This window comes from Phascolarctos cinereus, unplaced genomic scaffold (assembly GCF_003287225.1).
Source record: "Phascolarctos cinereus isolate Bilbo 61053 unplaced genomic scaffold, phaCin_HiC Scaffold_2;HRSCAF=192, whole genome shotgun sequence".
Taxonomy (NCBI): Eukaryota; Metazoa; Chordata; class Mammalia; order Diprotodontia; family Phascolarctidae; genus Phascolarctos; species Phascolarctos cinereus.
This window is the reverse complement of record NW_027555625.1, coordinates 215,674,149-215,693,396: the sequence shown is the minus strand read 5'-3', so window position 1 is coordinate 215,693,396 and position 19,248 is coordinate 215,674,149. Positions and strand designations below refer to the sequence as shown.

The window sequence follows — 19,248 nt, the reverse complement described above, 5'->3', positions numbered from 1 at the left end:
AGAATGGTGAGGAAATTATGATCATGCCGTCTGAAGATCAGCTGAAGAGACAAGAAGGTTTAGCCTGGAGAAAAGAAGATTTTGTGGGGGCATGATTGTCATCTACAAGTATATGAAGTTCATCATGTAGAAGGATTGGTCTTGTTCTACTAGTCCTGGAAGAGCAATGGGGCGGAGTACCATGTTCAGCTCAATGCAAGGAAACATTTCTCAACCATTAGAGCCATCCAAAAGTAGAACAGGCTGTGGGAGGAGGTAGTGAGTTCCCCCTCACTGGAGGGTTTCAAGTACAGGCTGGATGATTCCTTGTGGGGATGAAGGCTTTCTGTTTTCAGATATGAAGTCCTTTTAACCTCTGGGGCTTTATGATTTATGACAAGGATTAGATGGTGTCTGATCTCTAAAAGCCTTCTGTAGGGAAAACCCTAATGAAAGACATGTCTTTGACTCCGCAACGGTTTCTTAATTCACAGGGATTTTTCTACTTTTTCATGTGAAGGATGGCTAATGTCCATCACTCCTGAATTGTAAGAAGAAAATAACACAGAGGGCTTTGCATGGAAGCAGTAGAAGAAAGAAGCCTACGTTTCTTCTTCTCCCTCATGACCCACACTTGGGGGTGGGATAGGGTAGTGAATCTGAATTTTTCTGATAAGATGGTAATATCCCTGGGGGCAGAAATTAGTATCTATGGTATATATAGTATCTGTACCCCTCCACTGCACCCACCACAGTATGTGGTACATACGTACTCAATAAATACCTTTTGATTGACTGATTGAATGATCCTGCCTTACCTCCGGATGGTCCTTAGAAGGGTAGACCTGGCTTCATTGTGGAAGGTGATGATGATGCTGGTTGGAGGAAGGTCTGGACCATAGTGCAAAGTTGCACATCTAGGGAGAAAAAAGAAACAATATCCATTCATTCAGCTAGGTGGTACAGTGGATAGAGTACTAGGTATGGAGTCAGAAAGACCTGAGTTCAAATCTGGCCTCAGATACTTATTAGCTATATAACCCTGGGCAAGTCATTTGACTTCTGTTTGCCTCAGTTTCCTTCTCTGCAAAAAGCACCTACTTTACAAGGTTGTTGTGAAGATCAAATGGGAAATTATGTAGAGTGCTTAGGATAGTGCCTGGTACAGAATAAGTGCTATATAAATGCTTATTCTTTTCTTTTATTAAAAAACATTGATTAACTCCTTGGTACATAAATACTGTAGTACAGAGTATAAACGTAACCCACCCCAAAGCCTATTGCTCCACACTATTGGTGGAGATCAATGCCCCACCTCTGTCACACATTTAAGAAAATGACAAATTGGGAGAATTCAGAGAAGCAAGGAAAGGCTTATATGAACTGATGCAGAGTGAAGTAAACATAACCAAGAAGACAATACATATAATGACTATGAATGGAAAGAATAATCAAAAAAAATGTGGACATTGTCATTATGAGGCTGATTGAATAAAAAACATAAACCTCTACTGTATTTATAATGATTCATGATGCAAATACAAAAGGATCCCCAGAAGTCCCTGCCCTTGTAACCTATATTCTAATGAAGGAGACAATACATAGAGGGTTGTGGTGTCCAGGGGAAGGAGTTATCTTCTGGGAAGCCACGAGCTGTAAGTGGAACAATAGGGCAGCCAACTGTCATGTCCTTTCCAGGAGCAATGGTGACTTTGATTACAGTTCCCAGAGCAAGAGTGGAAAGGGAAGGAAGGGGAAGGGAGGGAGGTGTCTGCAATAGGAAAAAAACCTGCCAGGGGGAAGATGAGGCTTCACATTCCCAGGGAATGCAGAGCAAAGTGGCTTGGCTCTCCTAAGGCATAATCTCTAGAGTCTGTTTTGGAAGCAGGAGTGGCAGTAGTACTAAAAGTCCCATCTAAGAGGTAAGAAAATACTTCCTTCCATTCTTTGGAGAGGTGGGGAACTACAGATGCAGAACACTACATGTACAGTCAGGCATGGCTGTTGTGTTGGACGATTTTGCAGAACTGGTTTTTTTCCCCCATCTCTTTGTAAAAACAATTCTTTGTTATATAGAATGAGTCACTGAGTAAGGCAAATGGGAGAGACATATCCTTAAATGAAGGTGATATAAAAATGAGATAAATAGATATATTGATATTTTTAAAAAGAAAGTATAAAAGGGATTGAACTAAATCAGGGATTCTTAACCTGAGGTCAGTGAACTTATTTTTTAAATAACTATTTCAACAGAATTGGTTTCCTTGGCATTTTGTATTATTCCTTTCAATATAATTGGTTTTCTTTGTATTCTATTTTAGGAACTTAAAAACATAATTATGAGAAGCCTAAATATATTAATTTGTTAAAAAAGAAAGAAATTATGAAAGGGATTGAACTAGATCAAGGATTCTTAACCTGGCAGGGTTGATGAACCTTTTTTTTGATAACTATATTTCAACATAATTAGTTTCCCTTGAAATCTTTTGTATTTAAATATATTCTTCTACAAAAGGTCCATAGGCTTCATCAAAGCGTCTGTGTGTGGGGAGGTGGAGGGGAGAGAACACAAGTATTCATTAAGCTCTTACTCTGTATCAGGCACTGTGCTAAGCACTTTACAATATTATCTCATTTGATTCTCATTAACAACTCTGGGAGGTAGGTGCTATTATTAAACTCATTTTACAATTGAAGAAACTGAGGATAACAGAGGTAAAGTGACTTGTCTAAGATCACATAGCTAGTAAGTATTTGAGGCTTGATTTGAACTCAGGTCTTCCTCACTACAGGCCCAGCACTCTATTCACTGTGCCAACTAGCCGCCACAACATGGACCAACAGAAGGTTAAGAACCCTTGGTCTAAACCTCCAAAAGAATAAGCTTAATCTCCATCTTCCAGGCTTCAGTCCTTCATATTCTTTTATTTTTCTGATATAAATTTATTTATTTTTAGTTTTCAACATTTACTTCCATAAGATTTTGAGTTCCAAATTTTCATCCCATCTCGCCCCTCCCCCCACCCCAAGATGGCATGCATTCTGAATACCCCTTCCCCTAGTCTGCCCTCCCTTCTATCTCTCTCCCCTTCTCTTATCCCCTTCCCCTTCTATTTTCCTGTAGGGCAGGATAGACTTCTGTACCCCATTTCCTGTACTTCTTATTTCCCAGTAGCATGTGAAAACTTTTTTTTAAAACATGTGCTTTTAAAACTTTGGGTTCCAAATTTTCTCCCTTCCTCCCTCCCCACCCACCCTCATTGAAAAGGCAAGCAACTCAATATAGGTTATACATGTGCAGTTATGCAAAACACTTCCACAGTAGACATGTTCTGAAAAACTAACTCTGTTTCCCTTAATCCTATCCTGCCCTCCATTTATTCTATTCTTTCTTTTGACCCTGTCCCTCCTCAGAAGTATTTGCTTCTGATTACCCCTTTCCCAATCTGCCCTCCTCTCTATCATCCCCCTGCTCTCTTGTCCCCTTCCCCCCATTTTCCTGTAGGGTAAGACAGATTTCCATACCCAATTGAATGTGTATGTTATTCCCTCCTTAAGCCAAATCCTATGAGAATAAGATTCACTCATTCCCTCTCACCTTCCCCTGTTTCCCTCCACTGTAAGAGCCTTTTCTTTTCTGTTTTTTTTGTGAGATAATTTACCCTTCTACCTCTCCCTCTTCTTCTCCTAGTATAATCTCTCTCATCCCTTAATTTTATTCTCCAGATATGACCCCTTAATCTTCAACTCACCCTGTGCCTCTATCTACTACTCTATCTATCTATCTATCTATCTATCTATCTATCTATCTATCTACATACATATAATTTTCCCTCCAACTACCCTAATACTGACAAAGGTCTCATGAGTTATAAATATCATCTTTCCATGCAGGAATGTAAACAGTTCAACCTTAATAAGTCTCTTATGATTTCTCTTTCCTGTTTACCTCTTCATGTTCCACTTGAGTCTTGTATTTGAAAGTCAAATTTTCTATTCAGCTCTGGTCTTTTCATCAAGAATGCTTGAAAGTCCTCTATTTCACTGAATGACCATTTTTTCCCCTGAAGGATTATACTCAGTTTTGCTGGGTAGGTGATTCTTGGTTGTAATCCTATCTCCTTTGCCCTCTGGAATATTATATTCCATGCCCTGTGCGTCCTTTAATGTAGAAGCTGCTAAATCTTGTGTTATCCTGATTGTGTTTCCACAATACTTGAATTGTTTCTTTCTGGCAGCTTGTAATATTTTCTCCTTGACCTGGGAACTCTGGAATTTGGCTACAATATTCCTAGGAGTTTTCCTTTGGGGATCTCTTTCAGGAGGAGATCTGTGGATTCTTTCAATTTCTATTTTGCCCTCTGGTTCTAAAATATCAGGGCAGTTTTCCTTGATAATTTCTTGAAAGATATGTCTAGGCTCTTTTTTTGATCATGGCTTTCAGATAGTCCAATAATTTTTAAATTCTCTCTCCTGGATCTATTTTCCAGGTCAGTTGTTTTTCCAATGAGATATTTCACATTGTTTTCTAATTTTTCATTCTTTTGGATTTGTTTTACAGTGTCTTGATTTCTCATAAAGTCACTAGCTTCCAATTGCTCTATTCTAATTTTTAAGGAAGTATTTTCTTCAGTAATCTTTTGGACTTCCTTTTCCATTTGGCCAATTTTGCTTTTTAGGGCATTCTTCTCCTCATTGGCTTTTTGGACCTCTTTTGCCATTTGGGTTAGGCTATTTTTTAAGGTGTTATTTTCTTCAGTATTTTTTTGGGTCTCCTTTAGCAAGCTGTTGACTTGTTTTTCATGATTTTCTTGCATCACTCTCATTTCTCTTCCCAGTTTTTCCTCTACTTCTCTTACTTGCTTCTCAAAATCCCTTTTGAGCTCTTCCAAGGCCTGGGACTGATTCATATTTTTCGCGAAGACTTTGGATGTAGGAGCTTTGACTTTGTCATCTTCTTCTCGTTGTATGTTTTGATCTTCTTTGTCACCAAAGTAAGATAATATAGTCTGACTCTTTTTGCTCTGCTCACTCATGATCCTGGCCAATTACTTGAGTTATAAACTCTTTGTTAATGTAAGAGTCTGCTTCCAATGTGGAGAATGTACTGTCCCAAGCTTCCGGGGTTTATACAGCTGTTTTCAGAGATACTTGTAGGGACCTGTAAATTTTCAGTTCTTGCAAGATGGTATGATAAGGGGAGAGTGTTTACTCCTTTCCTGGTCTGTGCTCTGGTCTATTAGTGACCACAAGCACTCCTTTCTGTCCTGGAACTGTGAAGAAGGTTTCCTCCCCCCTGCCAGTACGAGCTCCACCATGCCAGCGCTCCTCCTCGCCCCAGGACTGCAGCCCAGAACTGTGACCCAGATCCAAGCACAGGCAAAGCAAGAGATTCCTGCCTAAGCACTGGCAAAGAGATCCCTGCAATCTCCCTCTGATCAGCCACTCGATCCCCACCTCAGTCTGTGGGCCGGAAGCTCAGGACGCAGCCACCACCCCGGCGCCCCCGCTCTGTGCTCTGGAGCTGGCTCTGACCTAGCTCCTCTCTCAGCACCGCAGAAACAGACTTTTCCCACTGACCTTCTAAGTTGTCTTTGGTGTTTGTGGGTTGAGAGGTCTGGAAGCCACCACAGCTGTCCGGGATTCAGTCCTCTGAGGCATGCTCCAGGTTCATTGTGGCCTGTGTGCCCACACCATGCTGTGTTCCTCTTTCCACCCAGCACGATACACCTTTCTGATCAACCATCCACGTTGTCTTGGGCTGGAAATTTGCTTCACTCTGTCTTTTTTTGATTTCTTTTGCTTTAGAATTTGTTTAGAGCCATTTTTATAGGTATTTGGAGGGGTTTGGGGGAGAGCTCAAGCAAGTCACTGCTTTCACTCCACCATCTTGCACAGTCTTCCTCAGTCCTTCATATTCTTAAAGACATTCTCATGGCCCTCCTAAGTGCCCCTTCTTCATACTAATCATCCCTATTTCCTTTCATTAGTCCTCATATAGTCTGGACTCAAGGACCTTTACTACCCAGCTTGCCCTCCTGTACATGCTTTTCAGCTTATCAATGTCCTTCCTGGAAAGTAGCATCCAGAACTAAATACAGTATTTTATATGTATTCTAAGCAGAGGACAGTATAATAGATCAGAGGGGTCAAATTCATTCCTTAGGAGGCTACCAGATTAAAATGTAATTGGGAAATGTTTAACAAAATAAATAAAAATACAATACAACATAGATAATATTAATTTGTAGTTTTCTAAATCAATATATGTCCTGCAAAAGGGCTATAAAACTATGCACACCCTCCAGCAATGCCACTGTTAGGTCTATATTCCAAAGACATCAGAAAAAAGGGAAAAGGACCTATTTTTCCAAAAATATTTATAGCAACTCTTTTTGTGATGGCTAAGAATTGGAAATCAAAGGAATGGCCATCAATTGGGGGATGGCTAAAACAAGCCGTAGTATATGATGCTATAGAAATGATAAGCAGGATGATTTCAGAAAAACCTGGAAAGACTTACATGAACTAATAAAAATGAAGTGAACAGAACCAGGAGAACATTGTACACAGTAACTATATTGTATGATGAAGAATTGTGAATGACTTAGCTATTCTCAGCAATACAATGATCCAAGACAATGCCAAAGGACTAATGATGAAGCATACTATCTGCCTCCAGAGAAAGAACTGATATTGTTTGAATACAGACTGAAGCATGCTATTTTTCATTTTCTTTCTTTATTTTTTTCTTTTTATTCAAGTCTTCTTGTATAAAATGACTAATACAGACATGTTACACATAATTGCACATGTATAACCTAAATCTGATTGCTTACTATCTGGGTTTGGGGCGGGAGGGAGGAAGGAAGAGAGGGATAGAATTTGGAACTCAAAACTTTAAATCGAAATGTTAAAAAAAAAAATGTGGCCTGAATGGATCTGTTCCTATTTGTTTGAGACCATTGCAATAGATCATCACCTTGCTAATCCTGTACATTATCCCTTCCTTTATGTGGCTTAGTATCATTCCAGCTTTCTTGACTTCAGCATCCCTGTGCTAAGTCATGATAACTTTGCAGTCCACTAGGACCCATGAATTGTTTTCAGACAAATTACTAGTTGGCCATGCCTCTCTCCTCTTATATTTATGAAGCTAATTTTTTAAACTCAAGTGTAAGACTTTCTATTTATTGTTATAAAATTTCATCTTATTAAATTAGCTTGTGTTCTAGCCTGTCAAGACTTTTTTGAGTCCTGACTTTGTCATCAAGTATATTATCTAACTCTCGCAACTCTTGTCTGCTTCAAGTTTGTTAAATGTGCTGGGATTTTTTTTCTAAGTCACTAACGAAAACATTAAATAACACAGAGCCCAACAAAGTGCCCTGGAATATTCCAGCCACTAGAGATCTGGTTCCAAGCTGACGCCGAACTATAACACTGCCTCTTCTTTGGGTACGGGCATTTCATTAGTGAGGAATCTACCTAATTGTGCTGCAGGTTGTGCCAAAAATCTTAGTGCAGTTTCAAGCTTTAATAGCTTGTGTAACCTGTACAAACCGAGCCTATATTTTAAATTTTTTTTCTAGAAAAATAATGAGACTTTTGCTAAACGTTTTACTAAAATCTAGATAAACTATATCTGCAGCATTCCCCTGCCCCTGTCAAAAGAGAAAATAAGGTTAGTTTGACGTGACCCATTCCTGAAGTCATCTGGCTCTTCTGAGATCCTTATTTCATTTTCTAGTTTTTTTAACCATCCTGATAATCACACGCCCTAGAATTCTGCCAGAAATCAAGGTTGACTTAGAAGTCACTACCTTAGATTTTGCAGACTTCATTCTCTTCCCTTTAATAAAGAGAAGCATACCATTTGTCCTTCTCCAAATTGGAGATGTTTCCCTTTCTTCATGCTCTTTCATGACTAATTATTCTTACGGTAAACAAAGATATATTTCCCTCAGGGCAGGTAACTTGAGCTCAGCCAAGGCAGTTAGATACTCTCTTACTCTCTATTTGGCAGGGAAAGAGGGATGGATGTGCAGTTGGATGGATCTGGGTTCAAATCCTCGCTCTTCCATTTACTATCTATGTGACCTTTAGCAATGTACTCAATCTCGATGTCCTCAATTATAAAATGAGGGGGTTGGATCAGATGGTCCCTAATGTCCCTTCCAGATCTATGAATTCCCTTTTTTTGCTCTGGGCCCAGTGTTTCTGGAAAATATGGCAACTCAAAAAGACAAGTTCAGGGGACCCCTTAACAAGCCTTCATACTTTCCATTGGAAGATAGTTTTCCTTGGCAGAGAAAACTGAACTAAAAGAAGGATCAAATTTCAATATCTTCTCTCTGACATCACTTACTATCATTCATCCACCCAGAGCAACATGTTATCCTTTCTTTGATAATACTCCTTTCTGTAATATAGCTAAAAAAACAAATAAAAAACCACCTTATTGTTTTCCTCAGCATGTTTCACCAGCCTCAGCTCATTCTATGTTTTAAAACTATTGATACCTTTTGACAAGAATCTATTGTTGTATTCATCTTCTGTTACCTGCTTTTGATTTCATACTTTATAGTTTGCTTTTTTTTTTCTTTTAAAAGATCATCTACTCTATCTCATCCAGGCTGGAAGTGCAGGGGCACTGGACAGGGAGGGATTGGGGGGAAAGGAGGTGCTGATTCCCCTGCTAATTAGCTCTGGAGCTTTGACCTGTTCCACTTTTCTCACTTGGGCTGGTCTGTCTCTCCTTAGGCATCCTAGTGGATCCATGTTCAGGGCTTCACTCTATTAGCCCTGGACTTAGGGAGGACATCCAATCAGCTCAGAATGCCAGAGATCATGGGATCTACCAGCCTCAGCCTCCCCTAGTAGTAATGAGGGCAGGAGTGTGCCATCACACTTAGCCCCTACTTGTCTTTTAAAACCTTAGAGTCGCTGGTGACTTCCCTGTTCATCCACGCCACTGTCTTTAGACACCTCTCTTTACTTCCCCATTTAAATAAGTTCTCTTTTTGTCTTTGAAATTTTGTTTGCAAGAATTTCCCATCCAGCCTGCACTGACTTCTGTGGAATTTCAGTCTAATTCTCCTTACTCTGCTTTCTGAAACTTCCTTAGCTTGTAGGTGCCTCCCCAATTCAGATTACTAGCCTGATGATGTCTAGTTTTCCTCTCCTCCATCACAATGTGAAAAAGGAAAAGTAATTTTCTCCCAACATTTCCAACATTTTTGCTCCAATGACCACTTAGCTACAGAATAGGATGTCCCCTTGTTGGTCCCTCTAACTTTTGAAAGGTGAACTGTTCCTTAAGCCAAGTTTAAAAAAAAAACCCTCTGGTTTTGGCAAAGAGAGCTCTCTTTTGCCTGCAGATACCTAGCTACCTAATGCCTCCATTCATCACTGTGTCATATCTCTGTGTCACATTTGTGATCTGTTTCTCAAACTCATCCATTTCCTTTTTCTGTCCAAGGAATCTTCAGTAAGCTTTTCTGTTTTTGCCTTTGATAACCATCAAAATGTTCCCCACCACATTTCTCCCTCTGGTTCCTAGGCTCCCCCACGTGGTTGGTGTTTATTGCCCTTCATTCTTAAAGAGGACCAAAATGACATCACTATGTTAGAGTCAAGTTACACTGTGTCCAACTGTGGCTGATCAGACCAATACGAGCTCGGAATGTTCTACCACAGGTCAGACACAAATGGTCCATGTGAACATTTGGGGTGGATTTTCTAAATTTGCACATCTCGTGTTTCTTTGTCCAATGCTACCTCTGACCTAAAATGTTCTTTTGGATAAGGTATACCCTTCCAGAGTCATAGGCTACTCATGGGTCAATCAGCCTCAATTGCCTCAAATTGATAAAATGAAGGGGTGGATGTGATGACCTCTAAAGTTGCTTCTATGATTCTATGATCTCACCGATTTTATGATACTTATGAAGTCAAATTTGCCTCTTTGTTAGGACCTCTAAATTTATGTATTTTCAGAGGCCATGAGTTTTGCTTCTAGTCCCTTCCTTTCCCCTCCCCCTTCCTTTCCCTTTCCTCCCCTCCCCTCCCCTTTCCTTTCCCTTACCTCCCCTTCTCCTTTCCCCTTCCTTTCTCTTGCCCTTCCCTTCCCTTTTCTTACCCTTCCCTTCCCTTCTCTTTCCTCCCCTCCCCTCTCCTCCCCTTTCCCTTCCCTTCCTTTCCCTCTCCTCCTCTTCCCTTCTCTCTCCTCCCCTTTCCTTCCCTTCCCTTGCCTTCCTTTCTGGGAGTCTCTATTGTTGTCTTCTTAGAGTACAGTTGTTTTCTCTGGTAGCTACTTGGGTAGGTATATCAATAGGAGGTGTTCTACCTCTCCCTCCTTTTTCAGGTAAAGGTGCTTTGGGGCTTGCCATCCTCTTCCTGGAAGGCCTTACATGCCAGGAGAAAAAAGGTGCTAACTTTGTGAGGAAGCCTGGTAGTATAAAGCAACTACAGAAGCTATAGTTTAGAGACCACATCACCTAGGGCTCTGATTCTTGCTTCAACAGTGTTTGGACAGAACAGATTCTGAGCCTCCCTAGTGCCTCTCACGCTTAACCTTCACGTTTTTTGCAGCCCTGCCAACCCTTGAGACCAGAACCCTTCATGTGTTGTCCCAAGTCCCAACTGCTTCTTTTGTAGCCAACCCCCTGCAGCGCCGTGAAAAAGAAGTATTTTTCCCCTCTTCCAGAGTGTTTGAAGTCACTCCAAACCAGTGTTATTGCTGTATTTTCCTACATAAATTTACCCTCTCCCTTTTTGGTATAGACACTTGAAGGTTAAAATAGAGAAGAAAAATTATGAGGGTAAGTTTTCCTCTTGAAAATGGTCTCAAGTAGGTGGAGGAGAGAGAGAGAGAGAGATCTCTAGCTGAATGGTTTGTTGCATCAAGCAATGGATGGTTTCCAAGAGCACTTACATTTAGAGGGAAGAGAAGAGCCCTGAGTGGAAGGACAGGAAGAAATGCATCAGAGAGGGACTTTCCACACTTCATTTCCATGCCTCAGCTGCCGTCTGACCCTGGAAATTCGCTCAGTGCCCGGGGCCTTTCAACCAGGAATATCCTTCCGCCATGGGTGAGTGATTCTCAGGGCATCCATTCTGTAGAGGGACCCAGGTCTGTCATTCTTCATTCCCTTCCTGGCTCTGCTTCTGATTCTGTGGAATTCATAGCCACCGTCTCCACGTGGCTTCCTTCCCCAACTTCTTCTCAGTTCTGTTTTGTGGGTTGTCTTCCCCTAGCGGAATGTAAGCTCCTTCTTGTTGTTTTTCAGTCATTTTAGTTGTGTCTAACTTTTCATGACCCCATCTGAGTTTTGTTTTGTTTTTGGCACAGATACTGGAGTGGTTTGCCATTTCCTTCTCCAGCTCATTTTACAGATGAGGAAGCTGAGGCAAACACAGTAAAGTGACTTGCCCAGGGTCACACAGCTACTAAGTGTATGAGGTGGATTTGAACTTGGGTCTTCCTGACTCCACCAGACCTAGTGCTCTATCCATTGTGCCACCTAGCTGCCCTAGAAGCTCTCTATAAGGGAAATAACTATCTTTCTTTTTGCTTATATTTGTATCCCATGGAGTAAGTGCTTAACAAATGTTTGTTGCCTGTTGCTTGCTGGACTTGGGGTTATAGAATCATAGCATCAAAAATGAAACCACCTCATTTTATAGATGAAGAAACTGAGGACAGAGATATTGAAACTTGGCCAAGGTCACATGAGTAATAATTGGCTAAGTCAGGATTTGAACCCAGTTCCTCAGACTGAATTCTGTGTCATTTCCACTACACAGGAGAGTTGGGTTTGAATTCTACTTTTGGCACATGTTATCTATGTGACTTTGGGCAAGTCACTTCACTTAGGAAACATGGTATAATGGAAAGAGCACTAGTCGAGGTCAGAGGACTTGGGTTCAAATCCTGCATCTGATGCTTATTACCTGTGTGACCTTAGGCAAATAATCTCTTCACCTCCCTGTGTCTTAGTTTCCTTCTCTGTTAAACATGGCTACTAGTCTAGATCTATAGCTTGGAGCTCTAGAGGACCTATAAGTTTCAGTGTCCACATCTGCAAAATGGAGATAATAATATTTGCATTACCTCCCTCCCAGGGTTGCTGTGAGGAAAGTGCACAAAAATCCTTAAAGTGCTCTATAATTATTCAGGATTATTTCCTGGTGGGAACACTTTAGATTCAGGAATACAACAGGGACAGTGACCTCAGAGAGGAGAGAAGGAAAAGGATGGAGTGAGGCTTCTCCATCAGTTACAAAAGAAGGGATTGGTCCAAGCTGAGCCCAGAGTCCTTATTTCTATTATGAACAATTGAGATTTATTCAGCTCCTACATTGGCTCATAAAGGGGTAATTTCCCAAACATAGAGAAGCCCACTCACTATGCAGTGTACCTTCAACAGCTTTGTAGAAGCCCTAGCCAAACTCCCAGGTCCCTCCTTTTCTCTTTTCCTAAAAAAACAAAAAACTGCATCTTCATTTGTCCCTGGACAAAGGTTTTTCTGTGTTCCCAGAGCAGATGCCCCAGAGAGCTGGCAGCCCCAACTGTAACAGGAGCAGGTGTGCTCCCTAAGGATCAAATCATCATAATCACAACATTGGCTATTGGCAAGGCTGATTCTTGGCAGAATTTGTAAATGTCCTAGGTCAGCATCGGATTTGTGCCCAGGGGGACTTACATCAATGAGAGATGCTGATCCTCAAGGAACCAGAAAAACCAGAGGTCTTGTCTCCCAGAGGACCCACATTCGCCTAAGACTCTGAGCTGATCTATCAGAGATCCAAGCCTGAGAGTGCCAACAGTGGTCACAGACTGCAACCTCTCCAGTGCAACCATCTCTTCTGTCTGAACCTTCACACTGCCTATTCTCCTCAGCTCCAGGTCATGAGCACATTCCCTCACATCCTCTTCATGGAATCTCTTTTCCTTCAGGAGATAACTCAGGTACAAATATCCATATGGAACCTTTTCTTATCCTTTCTCCTCCCTTCCCCTCAGATGTTAAGATCCTTTTCTCCCAAACTACCTTATATTTAACTATCTTTAATTATTCATATTTATTCTCTTTATATTTGTTCAGTATAAACTTATATGGGCAGCCAGGTGGCACAGTGGACAGAGAGCCAGGCCTGGAGTCAGGAAGATCTGATTAGGAAGGCCTCAGAGACTTACTAGCTGTGTGACCCTAAGCAAGTCACTTAACCTTGCCTCAGTTTCCTCATCTATAAAATGAGCTGGAAAAAGAAATGGCAAAGCACTCTAGCATCTTTGCCAAGAAAACCCCAAATGACGTCAAGAAGGGTCAGACATGATTGAAACAACTGAACAACAACAATAAATAAACTTATGTAAGAACTTGTCTTACCCAGGAGAATGTAAGTTCCTTGAGAATCAGGGTTGTTTCATTCTTTGTATTTGTATATCTATACATAGTGTGCCATCACAGTACCTGGTACCCAATAAATGCTCACTGATTGATTAGATAATAATAGCTAACGTTTATATAGTGTTAACTATGTGCTAGGCATTGTATTAAGTGCTTTACAGTTATTTCAATTTATCCTCACAACCACCCTGTGAGATAGGTGCTATTACTGTCCCCATTTTACAGATAAGGAAACTGAGGCAAAGAGGTTAAGTGACTTACCCAGAGGCACACAATTTGCAAGTGTCAGAGGCCAAATTTGGGCTCAAGTCTTCCTAACTCCAGACCCAGCTCTCTATCCACTGAGTCACAAATAGCCTTCTAAGTGCTCTCCCTGATTCCAGTGCATATCTGGTTTATTCTCCTAGCTTCTCTACTTCCATAAGACTTATTCCAAATCCCATCTTCTGCTGGAGGCCTGTCCTGTTCCCCTGCCCTCACCCCCACTTACCTCAGTCCCCTCCTAGGAGATCACCATCCATTTACACTGTATCTTGGATGTATATACTTATTTGCATGCTGTCTCCCTCATTCGAATGTGAGCTCCTTCAGGGCAGGGACCCTGTTTTTGTCTTTCTTTCTATCCCCAGTGCTTATCACAGTGCCTGGTATACAAGAAGCAAGTAGTAAATATATATTGTCTGCCTGACTGGCTGGCTGATTGACTAGTCTTTCTCTTGTCAATCCATCCATCACAAAGCTATTTGTTTTTCTATAAAGAAACAGGATAGATGTATGAATTCCTTCTCATCCTGCATAAGGCTAGACCACTCATTGCCCTTTAAGCATATTACATGCAGGTATATGCTTTGAATGAAGCTTTTCTATGACCCAAGTTGAGAAATGAGCAATTAATTTATATGATCCCAGCTGTAAGACAGGATTAGCAGGCCTAGTGCTAAGTCTCTGTCTCTCCCTAGGCTATTTATAAATACCTTCTGGTCCCTAGATCATTCCTCTACTTTGAGCCCTTCTACGTTCTCTGATTGTACCATTGGGGGAGAAGAGAACATTCTCACTAATGAAGGTCTCCTGCAGCTCTATTCCACCCAGCCACCTGACACCCATGCCCATCAGGGCCACCCAGGACTGACTTTGTTCTTCTTGGCATTGCAGGAAGAGTCTTTCTAACCCGGCTGGTGCAATGAAACCTCAGCTAGAAAAAAGTATTCCATTCAGCATGTCCAGGATTATTCTGTGTGACAATTACATCTGGGGTAATTTCAATTTAATACCTCACTGCAAGTGAAAATTGCAGCCTGCAGCCTGAAAATTTCTATAATAATGAAAATAAACCCACTAAGTGTGGTTGGTGCCACCAGGGGCTAACTTTGGGTAAATGTTTGCTGCTTCTTGCTGGTTTAGGGGTCAGCCGCTCATGTGGGCTTGTTGGGAGTGGGGTGTGGGAAAAGGGAGGCAGGGAGAGGGAGAAGAAGAAGAGGAAACAATAGAGGTTTGGGAATAGAAAAGCTGTGTTTACTTGTTCAATCCTGGGCCAAGCCTCCTCTCCCTAGTCAGCCATTTGAAATATATTGTTCCAGGCCAGAAACAACCAGGAAAGAACTCCAAAAGTGGTCCAGAGGGTTTAACCAAGAGAAAATGGTCATAAAGGCATCAGTGGACTCTGCTTCCAACCACTGGTCCCCAAGCACAGATGAGGTTCAGATTGGGGGCATTAAGTGAGGGGAAGGTTGAGAGGGGAGAGGATGATATACAAGGTATCAGGTTAAAATCACTGGGAGTATGAGAGTTGGTGAGCTGAGCACTGGACAGTGCAACCCCCACCCCCTAATGGATCCAACCAAAAGCAATCTCTCCTTAACTAGCAAGTAGCAGCTCCCATTCCCATAGGTCTTTAAGGCGACCAATCATATCACATACATAATAACCCCATCAGACCCCACTTTGCTTGATCCTTACAACCCTATGAGGTAGGAATATGAGTATTATGATATTTATATTATAGATGCTGAGGATTAAGGGAAATAAACTTACCCAAAGGTTGTTTTGATTTTTTTTTAAGTCTGGATCTGTGGGTTTTTTTTTATCAGTGTAGGGAAATTCCCTCTATCAATTCAGATCTGTAATTTATAGTCTGGAACAATTACCTAGGGCACTGAGAGTTTAAGCAGCTTGTCCACGTTCACATAGCTATTGGTTTCAGAAGTGAAATCTGAACACAGGTCTTCCTGATGCTGAGGCTTATTGTCTATCTATTAGGCCACACTGCCTCTCAGCTAATAATGTTTAATGTTATGTAGTTGCTATGTCATATGCTTGGAGCTGAAAGAGACAGCAGAGGCCATCTGGTCCAAGCCCTTCACTTTACAAGTCTACAGACTCCAAATCCTGTGCTTTTATTCTTATTCTAGGCTGTCGCCTAACTTCTTAATGTTTCTTGGGAGCCTTGCAGGGAAAAAAAAAAAGGTGGCACCTCCCATTCACCAAAGAAAGAAATTAAGGTCTAGAAATAGAGAAGGATATAGCTGGAGGTATTGCATAATAGGACCAGAAGCTTATGGAAGCAGCTAGTGGAGTGGTGAATAGAGTGCTGGGCCTAAAGTCAGAAAGACCTGAGTTCAAATCCAGCACAAGCCACTTAACCTCTGCCTCAGTTTCCTCATCTGTAAAATGCAGATCATGATAACATCTACCTCTCAGAGTTGTTTCGAAGATCAAATGAGATAATAATCATAAAACACTTAACATAAGTGCCTGACATATAGTAAGTGCTTTATGAATGCTATCTATTTGTTATTCATAGCTTAAAACACATATTAAGGCCCCAGGTTTCCCAAGGGGACATATTTTAGGTTTTTAGGTTGTTGGAGACCTTGGACTAAGGATAAAAGTAAGGGTAGGAGTAGAGAGGGAGGAAGTGAGTCCTGGGAGGAAGTGAGTCCTAGGAGTAAGACACCAGGAAGTTGAGATTCCCTTCTCCTCCGGGATCCCTTGGGTACTACTGTAGATGGATGGCGACTAGAGCTGAGTCAGTGAAGGAGACTATGGGGAGGACATCCAGCCAGACTGCTTGACCACATTTCACTGGCAGAACAGAGAAGCATAATGAGTTGTGCACCAGTCTCGAGTAGCAGGATAATCATCCATCTCTTTAAAGGAAGGCAACAAAACAGAGACAGGAGTGGGGGCCTCTCTGTTTCTGTACAAACATGATGGAGCGTGGGGAGATCAGCGGCAGGCAGCGCTGTTCGTTGGCATGGCAAGGGGAGAAAATGAGCTGTAATTATGAAAGTGAGACTCAGCTGATTCTGAAAGCTGACTAGGATATTAACTCTCTGGAAGCCCAGGTCCTCTCCTTCCTGCTAGGTTCTTAGCCCTAGCCAGAGAGGAAGTCCCCAGAGGGACGTCAAATAGCTTCCAAGACTTTCACCTCTCTAATTCATCACCCTCAGGAGGATAGGAATGGGCTCTCATTTGGTGGGTCCTGAGAATTTATATTCTTCAGGGATGGCTGACTGGGGAAAGGATAAATACATTGAGCCAATTCCTTGCCTAAAGGTTCTTGAGGTTAGGGACCATGTCTTATACTTTTTAATAATTTCCACAGCACTTAATATCATGCTGAGCACATTAATTGCAATTATTATTATTTGTTCAGTCCTGTGATTTCATTAGTATTGGCAACCCCTCAGTGAAGACATTCCCTCCACCAGAGGAGACTGGTAGCTGCTCTGCAAACTAGAAGCACCCAGAGGTCCCCTGCCTTTCTTAGGGTCACACAGCGAGTATCTTCAAGGCAGGATTTAAATCCAGGCCCTGTTTCCTCTCATGACTGCTCCATGTGGGATGCTGGGAAAGTCACTTTCCTGGGTTTCAGTTTTCTCCTCCATAAAATGAGGTGAGGAACAAGCATTTATTAAGCACCTACTATGTTCCAGGCACTGTGTTAAGTGCTTTATAAATATATTCTTTGACCCTCACAACAATCCTGGGAGGTAGGTGCTATTATGATCCCTACTGTTCAAATGAGGAAACTGAGGCAGACAGAAGTGAAATTATTTGCCCAGGTCACATAGCTAGTAAGTACCTGAGGTCAGATTTGAACTCAGGTCTTCCTTTAGGTCTAATGCTCCAACCACTTCACCACCTAACTGCCTACAAAGTTTACTGCTACTGAACCACCTCTATCCTCCTATCTGTTGAAGGACTGGCATGAAAGCCTTATTCCACACAATAATAATGACAGTTCATGGCAATAATGATAATAGCTGACATTCACATAGTGTTTTGAGGTTTGTACACAATAATCTTTGAGATAGATGCTGTTATTATCCCCATTTTACAGATGAGAAAAAACAAGGCTCAGAAATGTTAAAAGATTGATCAAGGTCACACAGCTTGCAAGCATCTGATGTGGGATTTGAGTCCAGGTCTTCCTGACTGGCACTGGGAGCCCACAGGTACAGTGAGAACATGTATGGAGAGAAAGGTTATTTATTCCAATGTCAGGTCCAGAAGATGAAATTCTTTTAAGACCCAAAACCTCCTTTCTTTCTTTGGGGATGGGGGCTGGGAAGATCCAGGGTACCATTATTGGCCTGTTATCAAAGCATTCCTATGGATATTCTTGGGAATTATCCACAGGACAGCAGAGGCCTGCAGCCTGGGCAGGATGGACAGCGACCAGCTGGTGTCTTATCCCCATTACAGGAATTATGTTGGACCTAAGAGCTGCAGTCTAACACAGGCCTGGAAGTTAAGAAGGACTAGAATTGGACATGGAAAACATCAATACTGAAAGACAGTGGGAAAATCTTCAAAGCTCAAATCCACAAGGCTAGCTGCACTCTGACAGTGTACTTTTTTTATGGGAATCTAAAAGATTAATCAAACAGCTAGATATATTAAGGGCACAGAGGAAGAAGGAAAAGGCTACCAGCCTTGTGATCTGACATCTGCATGCTGAACATCAGAGAATCATAGGCTTGAGAGCCCAGGGGGACCTCAGAAATCATCTGCTCCAACCCCCTGATTTTACAGAAGAGGAAACTGAGGCCCAAAGGCATGTTTTCAGTTTATTAAAAATTCAATGGCTTTTCCTATGGAGAAAAGACGAGTTTTAAAAAAAGACCCAAACAACCCTCCAGAAGCATTCAGGAAGAAAACACAGCTGTATTTAAAACCAGACTCCCAGGACATGTGCTCTGATTGGCAAAGCAGTTCATGAATAATTCACATTCCTCTGATCTGTTTTTGCTTTTTATTTATTTTTTTATTTTTTTAAGAGGTTCAAGTTAGATTGGGACCAAAAAGTACTTCCTGGGCTGTCAAGCTCTAGAGAGAGGAAGAATCAAAGACTTTGGTGCCTGTCATACTTATATGCATGTGATGACTTTCTTTTACATCTCCTGTTATGGAGACTGAGGATGGGCTCAGGGATGAAAATCTCCCCAGGCATTGCTAAAAGAGACTCCCTTCCCTGCCCCCCACCCTCAACTTCCATTACGTGCACCAGAATATGTGATAGCTTTCCTATAATCAGAGTATACATGTGAAATGACTGTGACTATTAATTATTACAGTAATGAGTAAACACATCCTTGTTTACTCACATCCAGGATGTCACAAATATCTCTACATCAGAGAGAACAGTATGGCAAAGGGAAATCCTGCATGTAGACTCCAGATAGAGGTCAACCAGAGGAGAAGAGATGGCTTTTCTCCAACCTCCTACCTCACCTACTAACCTCTCCGGGGGTATTGCTGAAAAGGTTTTGATGCTTCAAGTACAGCTGGAGGGAATCAGAAGAGCACAAAGGCCAGGAGAGGTGACAGACTGTACATGCCCTGCAGC

General features: G+C 41.6%; 1 protein-coding gene across 1 annotated transcript in view; it reads right to left on the bottom strand.

Annotated features, from left to right (window-relative positions):
- Positions 1–19,248, bottom strand: part of GALNT14 (polypeptide N-acetylgalactosaminyltransferase 14) — a 344,571-nt gene that overhangs the window by 94,089 nt on the left and 231,234 nt on the right. The window contains 1 exon segment of the mRNA XM_078149778.1: positions 798–896. Coding sequence (XP_078005904.1) covers positions 798–896 — 99 coding nt within the window.